The 19393-nt window shown below is 37.3% G+C and overlaps 2 protein-coding genes across 5 annotated transcripts; both read left to right on the top strand.

Annotated features, from left to right (window-relative positions):
• Positions 1 to 359: 359 nt before the first annotated feature.
• Positions 360 to 14466, top strand: LOC114944499 (uncharacterized). Of its 4 annotated transcripts, none has more exons than XM_029320424.2 (8): positions 360 to 696; positions 2154 to 2276; positions 5745 to 6101; positions 6199 to 6279; positions 6777 to 10368; positions 10879 to 11157; positions 11747 to 11945; positions 12055 to 14466. In XM_029320424.2, exons 2-8 carry the CDS (start codon positions 2229 to 2231, stop codon positions 12119 to 12121), a joined length of 4623 nt encoding a protein of 1540 aa, XP_029176257.1. In that variant the 5' UTR covers positions 360 to 696; positions 2154 to 2228; the 3' UTR covers positions 12122 to 14466. The 4 variants fall into 4 exon arrangements, with proteins under 4 accessions (XP_029176257.1, XP_029176258.1, XP_029176256.1 ...); XM_029320425.2 differs by having other exon boundaries at positions 2091 to 2276; positions 5763 to 6101; XM_029320423.2 differs by having other exon boundaries at positions 2091 to 2276.
• A 65-nt stretch (positions 14467 to 14531) lies between these two features.
• LOC146720823 (basic helix-loop-helix transcription factor scleraxis) lies at positions 14532 to 17383 on the top strand. Its single transcript, XM_085487796.1, has 3 exons — positions 14532 to 15527; positions 15932 to 16199; positions 17114 to 17383. Exons 1-3 carry the CDS (start codon positions 15451 to 15453, stop codon positions 17222 to 17224), a joined length of 456 nt encoding a protein of 151 aa, XP_085343922.1. The 5' UTR covers positions 14532 to 15450; the 3' UTR covers positions 17225 to 17383.
• The last annotated feature ends 2010 nt before the right edge of the window (positions 17384 to 19393 follow it).

Genomic DNA, 19393 nt, shown 5'->3' with positions numbered 1-19393 from the left:
TAATATTAATATTATTATTAATTAATATATTATTATTAATATTATTATTAATATTATCAATATTAATATCATTATTAATATTATTAATATTAATATTATTATTAATTAATATATTATTATAAATATTATTATTACAATTAATATTATTATTAATATTATCAATATTAATATTATTATCAGTATTAATATTATTATTAACATTATTATTACATTATTCTAATTTATAATTATCACATTACAATCGTTATTATTATAAATTGTTTTTGAATTGCGATTGAAAATATTTAAATGAAAGCGGGCAAATTCTCTTCTCTCCGCGCATGACCGGAATCGACGAACGGAGTACTCGCTTGCGAGTACGTCCGAGCGCGTCGCCAGCGTGCGCTGCATTATGGCCGCCGCGTTTGGTAGGTGTTGTGGACAGTGAGTCCTTTTCGGAGTTTCCCACGAGAGACTCGGTAGTCGTTAGCCCCTCGTCGTCGTCCACGTCGCGTTCGTCCGGTCGAGCGTTCGCCGACGCGGTCTCCCGCGTCCATCCGGTCCCCCGAGTTTCGTCCGGGGAAACGAGTGCGGGAGTGATTGAGACGAGACGGGCGGTGTGTGAGCATCTCCGCCGAGGAAGGATGACGCGTGTACGTCGTTGAGAGTGAGAGAGTGAGAGAGATAGAGGCAGGCAGGCTGCCGGAAACAACGCGGGTAAGTAATCTAGAAGGAAGGCCCTCCTGCCGCGAATACACAATCCTCTCTCGGTTATCTCGCGACTTCTTTCGTTCCCGATATGCAAAAGATTCGCGGCACGTGTGATGTATTTCTGCGCCGAGGCGCTTGTGCGAGAGAGAGAGAGAGAGAGAGTGAGTGAGTGAGCGAGCGAGCGAGCGAGAAAGAGAGAGAAAGAGAGAGAATGACGCGAGAGACGATCGCGTCGGAGTCGATCGCGATTTCGATCGCGTCGAGATATCCGCGTGCGCGGAAGGATGTTCCTCTCCTCTTGGATTTCACTCGTCGTGCGGCGATCCTTTTTTTTTCTATCGAATCGAACGAGGCGTTTAAGTTTGCGCGCTTGTTAATTATACTGTGCTTATTCCGCTTTCACCGTGACTCAAACCACTTTAAAGAAAGAAGAGAGAGAGAGAGAGAAGAGCATGTGTTGTGAATGAGAAAGAGAGAGAGAGATTGTGTGTGTGTGTGTGTGTGTGTGTGAGAGAGAGAGAGAGAGAGAGAGAGAGAAAGAGAGGAAAAAAGAAGGGAGAAAGGTATAAGCATAATTATTACATGGATGAATGCGTACAGGCTTAACGTATATATATATATATATTTAATATATTTAATATATATAATATATATAATATATTTATATATATAATATATGTAATAAATAAATAAATATATATATATATAATATACTTATATATATAATATATATATATTTATATAATTATATATATACACTTATTATATATGGTATATACATATATATATATATATATATATATATATATATATAATATACTTTATATATAATATATATATATTTATATAATTATATATATACACTTATTATATATGATATATACATATATATATATAATAAGTCTATATTTAATAATTATAGCCTAGTGCATACTTGATAAGATATATACTTAATATATACTCTAGTATATATATACTTAATAAGGATTACACTTAATAAAAGGATTCTCTTGCTTTTAATTATTTATAACTAACGAAAATATTAAAGTCGCGATTATTTATCTTTATTTCAATTTGCTCAATTTGGTAAGACTATATGTGTGTTTCAAAAATATATCTTATTTGCGCTTACTTTATATTTCAAGAAATTATATTTGATATTCGATTGATAAAGATATATATTTAATATTGTCGGAATTTAAATACACATACTCGTATGACAAATTCACAGATTTTGTATATATAATTTCATACAAGTATTCTAAATCTTACATTTTTTACATTCCATAATATTATATATATATATATATATATATTTTTTTTTTTCATATATCATAAAAAAAATAGACACAAACACAAGCATGTAAATTATTTTGACAAGATGTCTTTCAATTGTCTAGTATATGATGCAACAGTAATACAGATATAGTATAATATTCAACGGTTCATGGGGTGGATGATAGGAATTTACTGAAAATCGAAGATCAAAGGCATTCAAAACGCTGGAGAAAGACGGCGGAGCTTCGGAGGAGGGGGAGATGTCCGCTGGCACCCAGGGCGAGATCCGGGTTGGCCCTTCGCATCAGGTTTGAATGATACACAACATATATCTTGAAAACAAAAAACTTTCTAGCTACTTACTTTGCTCAGCTATTTAGCTAGAAAATTTTGTACAGCACATTGTGCCTGTTTCGAGGCACGTGTTTATTAGCATATATGTTTATTACAAAGTAAGGGGCGTGTGGTATAAAATCGAGAACCATTATCCTCGTGCATTAATTGGCGACTGTTACGTAATGACTGTATCCGACTGTATAACTGTTACGATTCTATATACGGACGCAAGAACAATTCTTATGTATAGCTTTAAATAGCACTGTATTTTTTGCAATGGAGTCTTTTCTTGTGATAGAAAGTATTTGCAAAGTCACGGAGAAACACACATTCGACGCCTAATTAAGTAATTCAAATTTAGAGATTATTTTTTAAAATGTAATTTTTAATATATTATATTGTATTAAATTTTGAGGAGAAAAAGAAACTCATAATTTAATACTAATACTTATATTGTAAATTATATGACAAGAGCATACATGTTAGTACATGTCTTATCGTCAGACGTAATGAAATTTTCTTCTATTTTTGTACAAAGATACGAAGATTGAACAAGGAATAAACGAAAGAAAAAAAATTGCAGAAATTCTCACACACTCCTTACAGCAATAAACTAAAATAAATGTAAATGAATGTAAAAGAGAGAGCTGGACACATTTATTTGTGGGCGCTCGTGCGTGTGTGTTGTATATATGTGCATGTGTTACACATGTGTTTTATAATAGAATAGAAGAATAAATAGTAAAACAATTGAAATTTATATTCTGACACACGCGATAAAAAGAATGTTACGTAAATATATATATATATATATATATATATTGTGTACATATTCACATATTGTAATCTAATCTAAAACGTATATAAAGCATCAGTCTTGAAGTTTTTCAACAATAAAAACCGATAAGGTATCCGAGATCGACGTACATAAATTGCTGTAGAAATTTGAATTTTGTTTCTCATTGACTTCAAAAATATCGCATGTTTATTATGAATCTGCGGATATACGTGTTAATCTGGCATAATTTTAGTCACACTCGGAGCAGCATAAAGATATATACGCTTGAATGATAAATCTTATATAAGCGCGCGTGCGATATAAAATTCTTTTAAAATTATCACAAAGCTCGAAGAGAGAGATGAAAACTTGTTCAAATATCGATTCGATGGTTCAATTAACGCATCACGCATTAAAGAGCTACGAATGTTTCAAGTTTTGACCAATGTTCGTCTTCAAATATACATATGTATGAAACGTATTCGTCAGGTCCTGCGCACAATTAGAGAAAATATTAGGGATAAATATTAAATATTTGAGAAATAAGAATTATTTTGAAATAATAAAATCGAAAAGGCTTGTACTCGTATATCTCAGAATTTTTTTGATTTTATTATTTCAAAATAATTCCTATTCCTAATATTAAATATTTATGCCTCTGCTTATTGTGCGCAGAGCCTTAAGCTCTCGATATTTGTTGTATCGCACGAATGATCGCTTCAGCATTATCAAATCAATCAAATTTTTGGAATAAATTATGGAGCACTGAAAAAAGCTATTGATTTCAAATAAATATGTATTTCATAGTGCCATTAACGCCATTTATTTGAAACAAATAAATATTTATCTGTTTTGAGAGAGAAAGGATTTCTTATATATCAAATAAGTATTTTTTCACGGCAAATCAGTATTAAGTATTAGTTTTAAACAAATGGTGTTAATGGCATTATTGAAATAGATATTTATTTGAAATCAATAGATTTTTTTTTCAGTGAAGAAGTCTTTCTTTATCAAATGTGCATGAAACGTACAATACTTGGAAAGTAATGCTGCGCAATATAATAGTTGGTAATTGCGGTTTATATTTGGCGTGTGTTGGCATTTTCTTCATTTAAAGTGGTGTTCAGTCACGGTGAAGTAATTTAAATTGAAACGTTCGATAAAGCGGATCAAAACTCACCTTCGCAACTTGTTGGCATACAACAATTATTCGCGATTGCTTACTTGAACCATCTGTGAGCACGAGATACGCTGACGTGTCTCCTTTTTTTCACTCTGTGTTTAGGATACCCTGCGACATAGAAGATATGCGATGAAGATATACGTATAGAAGATATTTTCAAAAAGAAGAGTAAACGGAAACTTAATTTTTGTTTAATAATTCGAGGCTGTATTCACGACTAATCCATCATTATTATACAAATTTATATTTGTTTGCCGCTTTCTTCTTTTTTCTCTTCTCCTTCTTCTTCTTAATTGCGTTTTGCCTCTCTTTGGAGTTATTTTACTAAAAATAACTCCAATCGACAAACACATCTCGGCGATCGTGACGTGAAATGATAAATGATACATGACGCAAGTTATACTTGTAAATACACATGTAACTTGTATCATTAATCCATAATTATCGTAAGTGCCGTGGATAATTATCACGTGCTAATAAAGTGCGCGCGTTCGCGTGCGAATGTATCTCGTGTGTATATGTATATTTATATGGACAAAAGAGAGAAAATAAAAGGAATCGAATTATGCTTTTCTCTCAGACGAGATTTTCGCGCAAAATGCTCCGATCTGAAAACGAAAGTCGATAAAGAGAAAACAAATCGCGTCCTTTTACCGCTATTGCTTTACGAGTGCAAGTAGAAAGAGAAAGAACCTTTGAACAAATTAAGATTAAAAAACTGAAACGCTGTAAAAAAATATGTAATATATTACATAAAAATATGTAAAATTACACTTATGATTCATGTAATTTTACATATTTTTTTGCAAGTAGCAAACTGACGTCATTCTTCAAAATGACGTGTGCTTGCTATCTGAGTTTTATGTAATTTTATATAAATAATAAGTATAAAATTATACGATAAATAATAAAAATGCACATGCAGAGTGTTCCATTTTAATGTCCAACCCCAAATAACTTTTTATTTTTGATTGTAGAAGAAAATGTTTCAGACAAAAGTATATTTGTCTGAAAAGTATTGTATAGTTTCGAGGGGGACGTATAAGATGGTGCCATTAGTTTAACCTTGAATAGTTGTTTGAAGGTCATCTTCAATTTCTTGCAGCTTGTCTCAAGAGCTTTTCAAAGCCCTATAATAAAGTATTTTTTTCTTCAAGTTATAAAGGTCCGAAGTCGACAATTTTTTGACATAAAATGTAAACTATCTTGTAAAATATGGAGTTTTCGGTAATTATATCTTATGTTGAGGTGGGACATTAAAACGGGACACCCTATATTTTCATTATTTATCGTGCAATTTTCCACTTAATATTTATGTAAAACTATACATATTTTTTTCCAGCGCACGCTCCCTTGCCCCTTGAAAGGCAGAGTCAGATAAGAAGGTGCTCGTAGGTACATCTCACTCTTCTTAACTAACTTGCTTTGGCATCTTATTTGTGCTAACCCCGCGCAATCCCGAATGTTTGGGATTTACAGGAATTGGTTTCTTGTCAGGCCCGATTGCCTGAGTTTCGGCCGGGTATACCCGGAGAGCTGCCACCCGATCCAGAATTCTCCAAGGAGCGCGAGGAGCTAAGATGGATTCCGGCGATGATCTTGGACGGGGATCTGCTCATGTACTTAAGAGCGGCCCGTTCAATGGCGGCATTCGCGGGTATGTGTGACGGCGGTTCACCGGACGATGGTTGCTTGGCCGCCGCCCGAGACGACACCACCATCAACGCGCTGGATATCCTTCACGACATTGGCTATGATCCCACTAATGCGCTCCAAGCACTCGTCAAATGTCCCGCACCGAAAGGCATCGACAAGAAATGGTCCGAGGAAGAGACTGTACGTTTCACATTCATTTTACTCGCTCGAGCCGTTCATTACGGTTCACGGTAGGAGTGCAAGAGAGAGTTTCTAACGGACGGATTTTTCCCCGCAGAAGCGATTCGTCAAGGGCCTACGGCAGTTTGGAAAGAATTTTTCGCGCATTAGAAAGGATCTTCTACCTCACAAGGACACGGTAAACATTCATGTTTTCTCAAGACTTTTCTGGTTTTATGACTGCTCCCCGGATGCTTCTTTTTATTCTTCTTCTATTGACTTTTTATTCTTTTGTTGGTAGTCAATAAAAGAAGTAATAAAGAAAGAAATTTTGTATAGGTAAATATTAGAAGAAAGTACAAAAAATATAAATAGTTAAGAAGAATGTATTTTATGTTACTGAAATAAAAACACAGTTTGTCACCATTGTATAAATTTGTTTGAAATAAATTTGAAAAATTTTTTAGTTTCTTTTTTTTTCAAGCTACATTGATAAAAATTATATAAATTACTTCTCGTGTGCCTAGTTTTATGTTGAAATTTATTCACGTTACAAATGTACAGGCGATGAATCTTTTGTCCCCCGTGTCCAATAATTTTGACCCGACTAATAGCTTTATTACGCAATGAAAAAGTTTTATGACGTAGTAAAACATTCCGTTTTTCTCTTTTTTTTAACGCTTGATCTCTGCGCAGTCGGAGCTGGTCGAGTTCTATTACTTATGGAAGAAGACACCGGGCGCGAATAATAATCGGCCCCACAGACGGCGCAGGCAGAGCTCGCTACGGCGGATACGTAACACGCGTAATTCCCGTGCTGGCACACCCAAGGAGGAGATCCCTACGCCTACGAAGGACACAACGCCCGCGGTCAATCTTAGTACGAAGGAGGCCGCGTCCGAGGTTGAGACAGTACCGGTCGGCACACCGGCCAGTCACAATCCCGGCGGCGAGATTAGCTCCGTAACCGAGGACGACAATTCGGAGGAGGACAGCGACTCGCGCGACACCAACACGAACGGCGCGACGCACTCGTGCCAGCATTGTTTCTCGAGCAGTTCGAAAGACTATCAAGTAGCCGGGAAGGATCGACTGTTGCTCTGCGCGGAATGCCGGGCGCATCTAAAAAAGACCGGGGAACTACCGCCCTTGCAGCCGTATCTGTTCCGCCCGGTGCCCGCGGAATCGCCCGAGAGTCCCGGTAGGATGCGCACACGGAATAAGGCCAAGGAGACACCGAGACCAGCGAGACCGCGACGAACCGGCGGCGGCACAGACACGCCTGATCAAGAAAAGCAGCAACAGCAGCAGCAACAGACGCCTGATAAGAGTAAGAAGAAGTCGTCCGGCAAGGCCGATACACCCAAGAAGGGTCACAAGCGCTCGAGTCAGACGGACGACACTTGCAACGACGAGGATAAGGAGTCGCAGAAGCGAAAACGCGGCGGCGGCGAACGGCCCGATAGCCCGTCCGAATCTCTCACGACCGATAGTAATTCCCTGATGGACGAGCCGGAGAGAGAGACGGAGGGTGACGCAAACGAGAATCAACCGACGCCGCCAACGGTCGCCGGTGTAACCGGCGTGGAGGAACCTGTCAGTAGTCCGGCCGTCACGACGCCCGAGGAGCCGTCCGAGCCGACGCCGGCGTCTACCCCGGTACCGGCCGCGATACAGAGCCTGCCGATATCGGTCCCGGTAATACACAATTTGGAGAAGAAGCCTTCCGTCTTGTTGGATCAGGAACCGGTGGATCAGAGCAAGATAGCGGATCAGGCGGAAGACGTGCCATTGGTCATGAACCAGGCAATGAAGTTGGAACCGATCGAGTCGACGATGTCGCCGACCATGTCTAACGAGGATATAGCCAAGGAATCTGAAACGACACAGTTGAATCTGAGTACGTCTGCGCAGTCTGTTGGAACTGGTCCGAGTGACGTAGCAAGTTCCGCGGTTACGGTCCGCAATCTGTCGCAAAGTATACCAAGTATTATCACGAGCGTAGGCTCGCAGCTGCCAGCTATATCCGCGCACATCCCGGTGGTACCGGTTCCCGGTCAGCAACAGACCGGCACGGCAGCCGGTGGACTGACGAGTCTCAGTCTGCAGTACGTGCAGCCGCCGCCGCCCCCGCCGCCGCCTCCGGTGCAAAATGTGCCGCAGAATCTTTCGCAAAGTATGCCGCCGCAGATGACGCCGAGCGTGCCTAATATGGGACCAACGAATCTGCGCAGCCACGTGACCGAAAGCTTGCCAACTTCCGCGCAAACACTGCCGCCAAATATGTCGGGACCGCCACCGTTAAATCTCAATATTTCGCAAAGTGTGTCGGCAAGTATCGGCCCGATCGGTCAGATCTCACAGATGCCGCCGATGCCGAGCTCGTCCCCGCAACCGCTCGGTTTAACGGTGATGTCATCCGAGAGTAGAAACGCCGAAAGAATGATGGACGATAGACTTTCGGTGAGCGATCGTGTGCGCGACAATCGAGCTCCCGACTCTCGTATGATGCCGGAACGCGTTTCGGAACGAGCGAGCGAGAACAATGAGCCGGAACGATCGGAACCGAGTAATTTGTTCCAACCGATACAAGCCGGCGGAATGTTGCCGATGGAAAAACCCGCGGGTCTCTACAATTTACCAGCCGGTACACCGCCGATGGAACCGCAGAATTTGAAGATCAAGCAGGAGATCATACCACCGGAACCGGATCCTCTGCAGAGTTTGAAAGAGGTCAAGGTACCAGGCTTCCAGAGCTCTAGTTTTCCAGGTCCGAGTTTGGACAACATCAAGAAGGATCCGGACGGCGCGAGCAAACCGCCGACGCCGAGCAAGCACTCCATGCCACCGGTTAGTCAAGCGGTGCCATCGATTCAGCCGGTCGCGGCATCGCCGACACCGACGCCGAGTTTGCCGCCACCTCCCAGTTCGATCCCTCAACCAGTGATGCATCCGGCGCAGCAGCCAAGTCCGCATATGGCTCATCCCTTCCATCCACATCACCCGCTCATGCATCATTCTTTGTTTACAGCCATGCACACGTATCATCCTCATGCCTATCCAGGATACGCTCCAGTGGGAGGATATCCGTCCTTCTCGCCATACCCTTACGGTCCGGTACCTCACGCCATTCCGCCGCCTTCGCCGCAACGAAGCCAAGAGAGCCAAAACGCCATGATGACCGCGCATCATGCCAGCGCCAGTTCAAGCGTCGCGAGCAGAGAAGAGGGCGAGAATCTAATTGCGAGTCACCACCATTCGTCCAGCATGCATCAGCAGCCGACGAACTTGCACCACGACAAACTATTGACAATCTCTTCTCACAGCTCTCACAGTCATTCGTCGTCTCACAGCTCGCACAGCAGCCAGCGGAAACCGTCGCTCGTCTCGGCTACGTGTCTAACGTCGTCGGCTAGTTCCGTGCACCATCACCATCGTCCGTCGCAGTCGCAGCAACCGCAACCGGTGGTGCAGGAGCCGAAGATCGAGCAAGATATGGAGACCGAGCCGGAAGAATCCATTAGTCCTCGTGGACCGTCGCCGGAGCCGCGAATCGAGGATTCCGAGTGTCATCGTTCGCAATCGGCGATTTTCCTGAGACATTGGAATCGCGGCGAAAATAACTCGTGCACGCGCACCGATCTGATGTTCAAACCGGTCCCCGATTCGAAACTCGCGAGGAAGCGCGAAGAACGCTCGCGGAAACAGGCGGAAAAAGAGCGAGAGGAGCGCGATCGCGCCGCTGCCGCGGCTCAACAGGCGAGAAAGATGACGACGCCGGAGAAGCAACCCGAAGTGTGCAAACCACCCAGTCGCGGACCCCTGGAACCGGTCGTTTCCCCATACGATCGTTACGCCGCTCGTCCTGGTTCGTACGCGGACACCCCGGCGCTCAGACAATTGTCCGAGTATGCCAGACCACACGCAGCTTTCTCCCCCGCGAGACATCCCGCCCCGTCCGATCCGATGTTGCACTATATCTACGGACGCGAAGCAGCGGCGGCGCAACGATTGGAGCTGGAACATCTGGAACGCGAGAAGAGAGAACGCGAAATACGCGAGCTACGCGAGAGGGAGCTGAACGACCGACTGAAGGAGGAGTTGTTTAAGGGCACACCTAGGCCGATGCCAGCACCGCCGGTCGATCCTCACTGGCTGGAGATACATCGCCGATACGCCGGTTTGGCACCTGGTCCTTCCGGACCGCCCCAGGCTATACACCAGTTCGGCCTCTACGGGGCACCACCGGGCCCGAGTCAACTCGAGAGAGAACGACTCGAACGACTAGGTAACTATTATTGGTCAAGCTAAAACATTTCATAACGTAGCGTAGAGTGTACAAGTATACAGACTATCGCGTCGACTGTCATTCGTTCGATCGTATACGACTTGTAGAGATTTGTAAAATTGGAATTGATTTAAGAATACATAGTGTGTCAAAAGGTTGATAGAAAAATCGAGTAGGCTGGGAAGTAAGATGGAATTAGAGATTGAGAGCGCCAAGATTATTTCAGAGATGCGCACGTTCATTTAGTTTAAACGTAAATATTACAATTCTAATGGCCGATTTCTTCAGCGCCAATTAACTGTGTTGATACCGGATGGCTAACATTGGCTCTCTGTCCACATTGTGTTAACCAGAGATTATACTATATATTATTAGAAGAGCACACCCGGAGTTTTTTCTCTCGAATAATTTTCACCAACGGTTAGCTGGAGATGAAGAAATCGGGCATCGATGAAAGAGAATCGTATCTGTGATCTTCGAGTTATGTGATCGAAGCGCTGTCGCGTTTAGGGATTCCGACTGCAGCCGGCGGGGGGCCAGCGGGTGGAGCGGCTGGCCATCCCGTGGTGGCTCATCATCACGGCCAGTTGGAAGAACGGCTGGCTCTGGCCGCTGACCCGATGGTCCGATTACAAATGGCTGGCATCTCGCCCGAGTATCACGCTCACACTCACGCGCATACGCATGCGCATACGCACTTGCACTTACATCCGGGACAGCAACAGGCCCAGCAACAGGCTCAGCAACAGCAGGAAGCCGCTGCGGCTGCGGCTGGATTTCCTCTGCCGGGTAGGTCTCCTTACACACAGGATGTTTCTTCTAAGCTTCTCCTGAAGAGCTTCTCCTTTTAAGAAAACGCCGCTCTCGCTTATTCCTCGTCGCTCGGCAGCCGTTTCTTATTGAATCGTCGACTTACACTTATTACGTCTAGGTCGAGGCGATTTCCTTTATTTTTCGCACCGTATATCAGCACGCCTGCGAACTTCCGGTTTGCTCGATCTCTGATCTCTGGCTAGTCCGCTTATTACCGTCGCAGGTGCAAGTGCGAGTGAGTGTTGTCGAGGAATAGGCGCGAGTGTGCGTGTGCGTGTACCTTAGAAATTTAGAGAATTGTAACATGTCTAGGATGTCATTTCGTCGAAAGGCTTTTCGACGATTTGCAAATTTCGCGCGTAGTCTCTTCCATTTTTGCGAAAGCTAAACGAATACGCTTCAGCAAATCTTATTACGCGTCTCTACCAGTATACTCTTGTAAAACGAATGTGAGGAGCAATTTGTTCATATAATTAAATAGTGATTAAATAGTAATAAATATATACATATATGTAAATATCATTAATCTTTTTCTCTTCTAACACGATGATATCTTCATTCGCAGCTGCGGCAGGCGCCAATTATCCTCGTCCCGGGTTAATGCCACGCGATCCAGCCTTGGCGCTTCACCCGGCGGAACTTCTAGGAAGACCTTACGCAGACATGGCAGCGCATCACGAACAGTTGCAACGGCACCTCATGATAGAGCGCGAACGATTCCCTGCGCATGCATCCCTCGTGGCGCATCACGAGGAATACCTGAGGTTCGTAGGCTATTGAAATCACTATCAGAAACTTGCTTGACTATGAGTTACTGCTATGAAGCCAAAAAAAGTAGCAGTGTTGTCCCCACTAACAAAAGGTGTTTTTTAGACAACAGCGTGAGCGCGAGCTTAAGGTTCGCGCGCTGGAAGAAGCCGCACGTGGATCGCGTCAATAAATTATATTTTTTATTTGTGTATATATAATATATATATATAATATATATATATATATATATATACAATATAGTTTCTTGATTGCGTTTAAGCGTGATGTATTAATATATGTATATGCGCGTATATGTTGTATATATGTACGCGTATATATATTTTATATCCGAGCGTTCTTTCAACGATGAGTTGAAAATTTAGGAAAAAAGTCGGATCTTGTTCTGTAATTTATATATCCTCTAAAGTCAGAAATTATTTTTATGATCTTTCAGATCGCGTGCGATGGGAATATATTATATACATATATATATATATATATATATATATATATATATATATATTGTGTGTATATATATATACATATAGGCGCAGCGAGCATAATCATTGTAATAACTCATTATTGTAAATACTACGACAAAATATTCTAGCTCTCCGGTGCAACATTTAGTACCGTTGCTCCTTTAGAGTGATCGAGGTTTATATAAATGGCATATAAGCCGTTTTCAAGTCTTTAAATATTATATTGTTAATATTCTTACACTTCGCTATCGACAATATCACGATTTCGTCGATCTTGCCCGATTTATTTCGATTGATTTTGCTTTTTTTGTAGTATTTCATTTTAAATAGTATGTATGCCAAAGCGTTTGCACAAGGTGAAATTATATCGCGTTCTTTTTTTTCAATTCTTCTATATGTATGTAGATATATAGATTATATATATATATTTTTTTTATATATATTTGTCCGTAAATAGTATGTAAATGTGCGCGTAGTCGTCGTCGTATAAAACAGATGAAAGGAAAAAGTAAATCGCTAAAGAAAGTAATAAATAAATCGAGAGCAATGTTGAAAGGAATGAGACCTTTCGTTTGTACATCTTTTTATATCGAAAAACTTTTGTAGTGTTTTAACTAATTTTAATTATTACATCTAATAATGAAAAATAGTTAAACCAATGTAAAAATTATGGTATTAAATAATTAAAATTACTTAAAACGCGACGTTAGAAACATCATGCATAAAACATTCAGGGCCGGCTGTTCCAACTTCTTGGTCAATTTTACCCGACAGATAGCATATGTTCATCTTTTTTTTTTTATTTTTTTATTTTTTTTTAAACTTATTTGAAAAAAGATTAAGATATACTATCTATCAAATTAAATTTATCAAGAGATTGGAACAACCGCGGTCTTTATTAGTATAATAAAACAAGGTTGTAGATTTTTTTGCATTTTCAAAATTGATGTACTAATATTATTGATCAACATATGCTTTCTTATTAAAGATCAACATCCAATAGAAAAAGATCAACATCCAATAGAAAAATATCTAAAAAAATATATATATATATATATTATATATACACATACACGTGTTTATACACTAATAAAATTATAATTGTAATTAAATTTAATTTATATATTTTTACGTGCTTACATGAAACATAAATGTACAGATATAATATAATAGAAGTCAACACGGAAAGTTCAACGTATAAATAAACAAAAAATGTTTAACATAATTCTCTGCCGCGTTATAAATAAATCTAGACGCGTACTCAGATCTTATCCTATTATATATACACACTCGTAATAATTAAAGTCAATTAAAATGATGTAAAAGAAATGTATAAACCAAATGTTTTGCTTGTTTCGAGATCAATTTTCTTGTTATTCTCATTGTAAACTGTATTTCCTTTTAACTGCTTTTATCTGACGTTATTTAAAATTTTAATTATTATCGTAGTGTGTGTATGTAATAGGATGGGAAATTAATACGCGTCTGCGTTTAGTTATAATGAAAAATCATAAATTCAATTATTTAATTAATAGCTTTATTATATTGAATCAATAATGTAAAATTTACAAATTTCTCAATAGTCATTGAATTATAAAATAATTACTACATCAACACTTTGTCAAAGAAACATTATTCGCAAATTATTCAGCAGTGTTTTTTTAAATCCATAACTTTAACTTTCCAATTAATCTGTTTCTATTATATTACACAATAGTATGAAAAATGTTTAATTTTAAATTTGATTATTTTAAATCTATCAATTATTTTACATATATTATATACATATATACATATACACATGCACTTTTATTTAGATATTTTTTTTATTGAATATGAATTCTTTTATTGCAAATCTTTGATAATTAAATGATATACAGTTGATCAATGATAAAATCACAAAAATAAAATAAAAAAAGAATGCTTACTTTGACAATATATCACATGTTGTTGTGTATAATCCAGTGACCATTTGAGAGAAATGTAAATTTTACGCCGTGTAATTAATTCGATGTAATGAAGCTATTTAATTGAATAAATATTTCATACGAAATTCGAATATACGACCCAAGTATTTCCTTCCCAGCTATTCTTTTTTGAGCTTTAGTTAATTTTACTTAATTATCGTTCAAACTGATTGCACATTGTAATTCCGCAGTTTGATCAACAATTGCAATAAACAGAGACTTAAATTCTTTATTCTCTCGTGTAATTATGTAAAGATGGATCAAATTGGGGAAAATGAAACAAGTTGTAACGTACGCTAATTAGTTTTGCAGATGGAATTAATTTTCTTTGCCCTACTCTATCACCCGGTCGCTACGGTCATTCATGTTTTTTATCAAGCGTAATGCGAAACGCAGCCACCGACAACCACTTTATGGAATGCATCACACATTTAGCGTGCGTACACGTGTGTATGTGAGAGAGACAGGGACGAAGCGAATGTATTGTTTGATTTTTAGTGCAATCGTATTGGAAAACGCGAAATTTATACATATACATATACATACATAAATTGTAAGTGGTAAATTAAATTTTTAAAGCTACAAGAAAGTAACAATGGATTGTATAAATAACTTAGAGATTATAATTTTGATTTTCAATTTTTTTAATGTTTTTGCACATTGAATTAATTGCAATACATTTACCACAGAATTATGTTTCAAATCATAATTTATTTTTGTAATTCTGCGTTTTAAATTGTCGTTACTGTAACTTTCGCGTAAAACTTATGCTAACCACTGGAAATGAGAAGAGGAAGAAGAAAATATCAAAAGGAAAAGAGGAAGAGGAAGACAGAGAGAAGATCTTTATCCGCCCCTGATTCTACACATGTGCGGCTCATGTGAGTGTCGAGTTTAGCTGAGAAAAAGAGGGATTAAGAGGAAGAAGGAGAAGACCGGCAACGCGGAACTGAGGGATGTAAGCGTGTGTGACACACTAGAGATGAGGAAATTTCATATTCTGGAGGAAAGGAGAAGAGCCTGTGGATCAGTCGTTTTCGTGAATAGTCTATTCTAAAGTCGTGTCCAACATGGCAGCGCGTAGAAAAGAAGAGCCGATGAAGCAGCGATATCAAGCAAACGCTCGAGAAAGGGATCGCACTCATAGGTGAAAAGTATTTTGCATTCGGAATCTTTTAATCTCGTGGAACGAGTAACATAGCTAACTAACACTTAATGTTATATATATATATATATATATATATATATATATATATATATATATATAACATTACCTTCATCTTCACGCAATAAAGAATCAATGCTTTCCATTCTTCCTTAAACGTTTGGCTTATATTAATTTATATATATATATATATATATATAAATTAATATAAGCCAAACGTTTAAGGAAGAATGGAAAGCATTGATTCTTTATTGCGTGAAGATGAAGGATTTAGAGGATTATATATTTTCGCATGCAAAATGTCTTTCGGATGAAATTTATCTTCAAATTCTTCTTCCATTTGACGTAAATATGATGAAGGGGATAGATACAACGGATGATACGAGGTACAAAATTGAAAAAATACGATCTTCATTGTGCAGCGTCAACACGGCTTTCAGCGTCCTGAGAACTCTGATTCCGACCGAACCGGCTGACCGGAAGTTATCGAAAATAGAGACTTTAAGATTGGCTAGCAGCTACATTAGTCATTTGGATGCTATACTCATTGCGGGTGCCATAGATCAACCCTGCTCACGTCTCGTAGAAAATAGCGGCGTTTATTCGACCAGACCGCAAGTTTGCACTTTTTGCTTGGCAATGCATAAAAAATATGTAAGTTGTAATTAGTACTTTAAAACAAATTACGCGTTTGGACGTAGTATCCTCTATTTTATATTGTACAGTGTAATGTGCGTGTGTGTGTGTGTGTGCGATTGTGAAATACTTTTCTTTTCAATATCAAAAAAAGAAAATATGTAAATGTAAAATATATATATATTTTATACATATATAAATGTAAAATATTATATATATATATATATTTATATATTTATATATATATATGCTTATATATATATAATAATTATATATAAATATACACTGAAAAAAAATTTTGTTGGATTAACAAAAATTCTGTTCGAAAATGGACGAAACGGAATTCTGGTTGAATCTATCAGAATTCCTTTTAATACAACAAATATCTTGTTTGCACCAATAAATTGATTTGTTGTACAAACAAGATGCTTGTTGCATTAAAAAGAATTCTGGTAGATGCTTGTTGCATTAAAAGGAATTCTGGTAGATTCAACCAGTAATTCCGTTTCGTCCATTTTTGAACAGAATTTTCGTTAATCCAACACAATTTTTTTTCCAGTGTATAAATATATATATATATATATATATATATATATATAAAGATTATATATATAGAGATTTATAAAATTATATATGTATGTATATAAATTTACAATTATCCACTTTAATGACAAATCTTTACAAAATTGTAATTAAACATATGCGGTTTTTCATAAATTATGTGTGATATAAATTATATATAACTTATGAAAAAATATGATTAATTTTCAATTTTGTGAATTTTTAATTAATTTTATAAAAATTTGTATGTCGGCAAATTTTTGTTAAGTGCGTTTTTTTATGTCTTTTTGTTCTATTTAATATGTTAATTAATTTATGCGATCAATAATGCGATTTTATTAAATTTATTGTTTCCTATTTCGATTTTTTAGAGTTTTAATGTTTCGCAAGTAATTTCGGATTATCCAAATAATGAGACAACACCGTGCATCTTTATGCCAACGAATGCAACGTATTTCAATTTAGATACAAATGATAGTTAAAATTTAAAAATTAACTATATAATATTTGTATATTTGTTGTAAATATTATCAATTTCTTTGTAGCTTATATTATAAGAATTATATATTAACTTTATTAGGAATTGTATTAATTACACATTGTATGTAATTACTAATATAAATTTTTTGATGATATTTTAATTTTGTGGAATATAATATGTAATTTATTTCTCTTTTTCTCTCAATCATTTTATACACATATATAGACAAATAACAATTGTAAATTTCTAAATATAAGAAAAGTAATTATTACAATTTTGCTACAAAAAAGATGTATTAATTTTTAAAATCTGAATTTTTGTAAATTACAATTTTTGTTTGAATTAATTGTCGGTAAAACATTACAGCAATTCGCTTCAAGTTTCGTGGAGTTAAGTAAAGATGTCGCTACTTTAAATTTAATTGTGGGTATTTTAAGTAAAATAACTAGACTTCTGATGTACTTTTAAAATATCTTTATAAATCGAGAAATGTTTTTAGAGAACAGTTTATTAAAGAATAATTAATATATCATTTGTTTTAATAAATATTTAATTAACAAGAAGTTGGTAACAAATAAAAGTTCCTAAGAAGGCGTAAAATGGAACAGGAACGCCACATACTTTCTTTTGTATTATTTTGTATTATACGTTTATTTTTTATCTGCATAATTAAAATAATAGTAAAGGAGAAACTTGAAGCTATCTATTGCATTTTTTATATTTTCCTTTATCTTTTCGTTTGCGTATGTTGTAAAAACGTTTGAATGTCAATTTTGCGTCTGTCAATTTTATTTCGATTAGGTGAGTCAATGCAATGTCTATCGTACATAATATATAATAATATTTTGCATTTTTTAATAATCAATCAATGCGCCTGCCTTTATGAAAAGTAATTTTACCATCGAAATTTATCAGGCTTTCCTGCAATTTAATACATCCCATTAATAACACGCGATATACGACACGATAGTTTCTTTGACATCGGAAGTTGGGGTTGTCGAAAATTAGGAAAGTGAAACAATGAATTCTTCCTGTTTCAGTTTAGTTTCAGTTCCACGTTTTTTGTGCACGTTTCTCGTTTCGTCGTTCGTATTTTAGTGTTCTATTATTCGGATTTCTTCGTTCGCACATCGAGTCGGCGACTGGATGACATTTAACGTTATCAGCAACGTGGGATCGTCGACCAAAGATCGAATATCCTCGAATTTTATTCAACATATATATAAGACGCGAATCGAGGTACGAGTGCGTAAGGATTCACATTTATAACGTAAGTTATTTTTATGCTCTTCGATAAATAAATCATTTATTTAATTTATTTTTTATTTTATATATTGAGGAGATATTTATACTGGCGCAAAACATATACATATATTTGTACTACCAAAGAACGCAGCAATGCATTGCATTAATATATATGTGGTAAAAAAAGATTAAATAACCAAAATGAAATTTTCCAAAAGAGCAAAAAATTGAATCATCATGTAACCAATAAAATTTTCCAAAAGAGCGAAAGAGCGAATAATCATAAGTCATTTATTCTTATTGTATATATATATATATATATATATATATATCACACATGCACCTGTTCCTTTTTGCTGCATTTTATGTGCAGCGACCATTTTGCGTTTATTCAATATATATACAGTCAGACCTCTTATCCTACATTTCCGGTTTGAGAAACCTCTGTCTACGAAAGAGGGGGTTCGTTCTTTGACACATTCAGACGTGTTTTGTCTGAAAAAAAAAATGTGTTTCTTTGTGTTCCGTTCTGTGAGCACGAATTGATTTTAACCGATATATTTGAACAATTAAATGGTATATGGGACTATTTTGAGGAAGCCCAAGCAGCTAAAACAAAAAGAAGAAGAAAAACTCATCTGATCCTACGACAAAAAAAGGGATGATTCGTTATCCTTACTCTGTAGTCCATTCGGAAAGATTCGAGTTCCGAACATTTCCGAATCGTACGAAGTGCGTAAGATGTCCTGAATTCTGCTCAAGGTTCGAAAATCCAATGAGCCGGTACTGTCATGTAAATTTGAAAAATGGGGATACGGTTCGGCGGTCGTAGCATAAGGCTTTTTTGTCGCAGGATAACAGATTTCGTAGCATAAAAGGGTCGTATGATAAGAGGTCCGACTCTATACATTGGTAATGTAAAAAA

The sequence above is a fragment of the Nylanderia fulva genome, unplaced genomic scaffold, assembly GCF_048542155.1.
Source record: "Nylanderia fulva isolate GAGA-0341 unplaced genomic scaffold, ASM4854215v1 Scaffold6, whole genome shotgun sequence".
NCBI lineage: Eukaryota > Metazoa > Arthropoda > Insecta > Hymenoptera > Formicidae > Nylanderia > Nylanderia fulva.
This window is presented reverse-complemented; position numbering and strand designations above follow the sequence as displayed.